The sequence below is a fragment of the Morone saxatilis genome, unplaced genomic scaffold, assembly GCF_004916995.1.
Source record: "Morone saxatilis isolate NCDOM2014 unplaced genomic scaffold, NCSU_SB_2.0 Contig16, whole genome shotgun sequence".
NCBI classification, from domain to species: domain Eukaryota; kingdom Metazoa; phylum Chordata; class Actinopteri; family Moronidae; genus Morone; species Morone saxatilis.
The window spans coordinates 24,088,811-24,094,138 of NW_023339718.1; the positions used below are offsets into that span (position 1 = coordinate 24,088,811).

Genomic DNA, 5,328 nt, shown 5'->3' on the forward strand with positions numbered 1-5,328 from the left:
ACAACTTCCTGGAGGGACAGACTGTATAAACCCTAATTAAGCTTGTAAATCATGAAACACAGTAACAGCTTGCAACCAACTGATCAACATGCTTTAGACATATATTCTGTGTTCCTAAAAGAAAAACACAAAGAAGGATGGCTAGTTTTTAACAAGTTTGAAGTCTCTCAAGTCTCTGCTGTTATGTTTTGTTTTTCTGTCCTCACCCTCAAGCACAAACTGCTTCATCTCAATCTCGTAGAACTTGTTGGTGCCGATGATGATGCTGTAGCTGGTCAGGTGGACGCAGCTGCAGGGCTCCAGAGTTTCAATCTCCTGTGAGATGAAAAATGGAGACATGAGAAGACTTTGCTCCAATCTTGCACGCTGCATTTGATACAAGGAACCTTTATGATGGCTAAAGGCCTCCACTTGTTTTGTGCTCGTTTTTCTCTGTTTATGAAAAAACAGGAATATATATATAATATATGAGTCTGACACTTTTCTACCAGGAAGGACACCCAAATTATCAGTTAAAAGATAAAAGGTTAAATGGGTAAAGATGCATGTTTTTGTTATTTTCTTTTTCTTAACCTGATCCCTCTTTTTAGTGTGTTATGTTGCTGTGCCAATTCAATTCAATTCAGTTTTATTTGTATAGCGCCAAAAAAAAGTTATCTCAAGACACTTTTCAAACAGAGCAGGTCTAGACTGTACTCCAGTATCAGTATAGTGTTTTCTACCACTCTATGTTAGCATGTAGTTCTCAGTCTTTTGTGACTTAAGGCCTACATCTGATGGCTTTTGATTGAGTTGTGATGACTTTCTGTTGTGTCCTCAGAAAATACTCTCTTGGCTTCCCAGCACATCCCAGGTGCTTTGTGTTTAAGTGTCCGTGGAGCTTTGATGGATGGAGTGCGTCATTTAAGAAAAGCATCCCTGCCTGCCATCATGAATCCAAATGTAATGTATTCAGGGTCATATTTCCTCACCACACGCTTCGTGCTGTTTGTGTCACTGCATCTGAAGGGGTGTTAGCTAGCTAACAGTGGCAAAACACATTTGTATCTACCTGATGATGTGTCATGATTGTGTGGTGATGTGTGAAAGTCTTAACTGGTCTTTGAAATTATGCATTTTAATTCATGATCACATTTAGTTATAAAAATAACTAATTTACCCCCCAATGGAGAAACGAAGCTAACATTTCAAACTCACCTTACGAATGCAGTATTTGTTGAGATTCTCGTTGTAGCGCAGGATGGTTATCTTGTTAGGCATTGCAGCACATATACAAGGCCCATTGTCTATCTGTAAAGAGAATGCAGAGGTCAGTTTGTGCAATCACATTTTCCCACTGACCAAATAGAAAGCACTTTTAAAGTCAGGCAGCAGACAATCTGTGTTATCTCAAGTTTCACAGAGGAGAGGAGGACCTACTCTCCCTGCAGCAAACAGATGGCAGCCTTTCACTGTCTCAAAGATGTAGGGGGCCAGTTCAGACTGGCTGGGCAGGTGGGACTGGGCCAGAGACTGCTTCACTCTCTTAATCTCCACCAGACACAACGCCCTCTCGTCCCCTGCAGCGCACACACACACACACACACACACAGACATTACACAGTAGCTGAAGTCATCATGCTGTCATGTATAACAAGATGTATCATATCTAAGTAACACCAATCAGATCTGAATGATCTGATGGCCTTTCAAAGTTTCTAATGATGAATAATAATGCCTCATTTATTTATAATGGCAGAATGGCAAACAAAGCTGGACCTCTCACCGACAATCATCAGCAGTTTCTCCTGCTCTTTGATGATGTGGATCTGAAAGACTGATCCCAGGCCGGGGATGTGAGTCAGAGAGTTCTTGATGACATTCAGGGCGTACAGACCCTCTTCAGAGCCCACCAGAACTATCTGCAGGACCGCAAGGAAACATAATAATTAACATAACCATCATTATTCCGGGGAACATGGGGACATTTCAAACAGGAGCAACATGTGGTGAACCTTGGTTGCGAGCCCCGAGCATCTGCTCTGCGCTTCATGTCCCTTCATTTTAAGATCATTCTACTTTTAAACATAAGTGCCTCTGTGGATAAAGGTGTTTTCCAAATAATCAGCAGATTCATTATTGAATAATAAAGTGATGCAGACTGTATGTGCCAGTAAAACAATGTGATGGACACTGGTACCTGATCTGTGAGGGGGAGGGTGCAGTTAATATCCAGCCTGTCATCTCCCTCCAGCTTTAGGAGAGAGTTTCCTAGCAGCTTCTGTAAGAGCAGAGAGAGGTGAGGGGTCAGCGGGGTCACAACCTCAACATGACCTCAGGGGGGAGGCAGCAGAGGGGCAGGACAGAGGGGGGGCTGGACGGCTGCAGGGCTGTGTGCACGTCAAAAGTGTCAGACGTGGGACCAAGTCACAAGTCCGTCCCCAGTTCGTGTTTCAAGCGTGGCTTTTCACAAGTCGGGTCACAGGTTGAACGGGAGTCAAGTCATTGCACCATTAACCCTTTAACCACCTAACCCTCTAGCAAACAGCTGAGATGTCCATTTACAGGAAAAGTACACTTTCAACTATCACACAATAAATAAACAAATATGTCACACAAACAAATGAGTGAATAAATAAACAAGGTTATTTGTCACTTCAATCAGGACAGACCCCCAGTGATCAGATTGAAGTGGTCACACAACCTTTATTGTGTTTAAATGTGGCTTTGTTGACTCATTATTAGCGGTCTGGAGTTACCTCTGACGACTTCGCCGGTAACCTAATTTTCCTTGTGTTTCTCTGTGTTTCCCTTTTCCCCCCTGCTTCCTGTTATCTCCTGTCTGTCTCTCTGTTTATGTCTGTGTGGTGGGCGTGGCATCCCTCTCTCTCCTCCGGCTCCTGATTCACTGCTCAACCTACACGCCTGCTCCAAGCCGCACACCTCAAATCCATCCACTAATCCAGGCTGCATCTCTGGTTCCTCACCCACTTGTCAACTCATACTGATGTCACAATTTCCACAAATGCCATTAGATTGATATAAGTGATGAGGTTAAACAAAATGTAACCTTTACCGTTAACGGACATCTCAACCAATTGTTTGAGCAAGTTTTGAAATGATTATTTCAGTCACCTGACTTTTTTGTCATTCTGTTCAGTGAACCCTCTGAACTACATCTAAAAAATATGAAGACCTTTGAAATGTCGACCACAAACCAAAGAGATTCCTCATCCTAACTTACTGGAAGCAAGCCAACTGAAAAAGACCTGCTCGGTAAACTGCAGTGCACCCTGGGGGATTGTTTTGGGGCCTAACAGCTAGAGATGATCAATCAGGTTGAGTTAAAGGTCCAGTGTGTAACAGTTAGGAAACAATGTTTCACTATTGGCAGGAATGGAATATAATATTCCTAGCTTTGTTTTCATTAGTGTATAACTGAAAAATGTTGTGTTTTTATACCATGTTCAACCACCATGTTTCTACAGTAGCCCAGAATGGATAAACCAAACTCTGGGTCTAGATAGCGCCTTTTGCATTTTTGTGAGTTTCACAGCCGCCATAGTTCTCCTACACTTGGAACGCTGAGCTGCGAATAAATCCTATAAACTAGTCCTTTAAGTACAACAAATTTTTTAAGAAGATATCACAACCTCACTCTTAACTGGCTAACCTGATTTTACCTCTTGGCAAAGCGGCAACAGCAGCCTGGGAAATCATTCAAGTCAGATGTTATAATTTGGCGAAAGTGATTAAGAAAATACTAGTTTTCTTTAGCTGCAAATTGGAGTCTATATCTTTTGTCTATGTCACCCAGTTTGTGACTCATGTCTCACAGAAGAGTCAGAGTCACGTGACTTGAGTCCCAGTCTCTAAAGAGTGTGGAAAGGGGCGGCAGGGTAAAAACACAGACGAGTACACGAGCAGGTAAAAACCCGCTGTCTGATCCCTGGTCCCAGCTGGAGAGGATCAACCCAAAGATGATCAAACATCTTGGTGAGAAGGTGTGTACTGTGGTTATAAAACAGGACACCGGAGGCAGGGAAGAAGATTTTAGCAACATTCAAACTGGCACATGGACACAGAGTTTGTACAGGATGTGACAGTGTAGCAGAGAACAGTGAGAGTGAGGAGTGGTCACAGCAGGTGAGGTGAGCAGGAAGGGGGGGGAAGTGACCAACCAACACAATGACAGACACATGCACTACTGCGTGCCTCCTGAAGGTTATGCAGGTGTGTGTGTGTGTCTGTAAGTCTTATATCTATATCTTTGTAACTCTTTACCTGGACCAGAGGAGACAGAACCATTTGTCTTTTGGACACAGCAGCCTATGTGTACAATGAAACCCAATGGAATGGGCAGAATAGAACAAATCAACAAAACATGCCCATATACCGGACATACAATGTGGCATGATGAAAAAGCAACAAACAGCAGTGAGAAAGACAAAGAGAGAGAGGAGGGAGAGAGAAGAGGAGAGAAGAAGGGGACAATTAACGACACATATAAGTGAACTGGGGGTTATCCACTAAAACTCTAAACCTACGTCTTAAAATGAACTCTTGAAGAATACAGTATCTGCTGCTCATGAATAGCCCCCACACAGTTAAACAGAGAGTTTACGACCACAGCCACGGACAAGACAGTTATCTGTGACCGCAGTCGTTAACAGTTTATGATTAGAGTCAGCAGACATGGAGGACACAGAGAGCCAATTGCCCCGGTGGCCCCTCGCCTGCTCCAGAGATACTCACTGCGTCGGCCTCGGCCTTCTCCCGTGAGGCTCGCCCCGCGGCCACCACGGACTCCATAACAGCCACCCAGCGCTGTTTGTCTGGGAAACTGGGAGCCATGAAGTAAACTGACTGTCCAGGCCAGCAGGGGGCATGACAACGGGACTCCAGCTTCAGGACGTAGGGAACATCTGATACACAGGGAACATAAGTAAGGTATAACTGCATAGATGATACTCTCTTACCTTAATGGTTTCTAGTTAACTCAAACTATGCTATAGCTGGGTCTCTCCGGTGAACCATAAATCCTCTACAATTAATTTTTTAGAGAAGTCTTGTATGAAGAAGAAACTTATTCATGCAAGACTTTGGCGAGGAGAATTCTGAAAGAAAGTTACAAATAAAAAGGGGGGGAAATAGGATAAAGAGAGATCCTGAAGAATGTAAAGCAATGTCAGGAAGGTGCGGCACACTTCGTATAATACCTGACTTGGCCGTGTTGGGTAGCTCAGATGCCCCTACTGCTCCATGAACAATCACCTCTCCATCTGACAAACACAGGTCAAACTCTTCCAGTGGCTTCACTGAATCTAAATAATACACACACACACACAC

At 43.6% G+C, this 5,328-nt stretch overlaps 1 protein-coding gene across 1 annotated transcript in view; it reads right to left on the reverse strand.

Moving 5' to 3' along the window:
- Positions 1 to 5,328, reverse strand: part of LOC118325940 (citron Rho-interacting kinase) — a 39,602-nt gene that overhangs the window by 3,887 nt on the left and 30,387 nt on the right. Inside the window, exons 27-33 of the mRNA XM_035658806.1 lie at positions 5,199 to 5,303; positions 4,735 to 4,904; positions 2,180 to 2,260; positions 1,766 to 1,901; positions 1,420 to 1,559; positions 1,198 to 1,290; positions 207 to 315 (exon numbers count right to left, since the gene is read on the reverse strand). Coding sequence (XP_035514699.1) covers positions 207 to 315; positions 1,198 to 1,290; positions 1,420 to 1,559; positions 1,766 to 1,901; positions 2,180 to 2,260; positions 4,735 to 4,904; positions 5,199 to 5,303 — 834 coding nt within the window. The remainder of the gene's footprint in view (positions 1 to 206; positions 316 to 1,197; positions 1,291 to 1,419; positions 1,560 to 1,765; positions 1,902 to 2,179; positions 2,261 to 4,734; positions 4,905 to 5,198; positions 5,304 to 5,328) is intronic.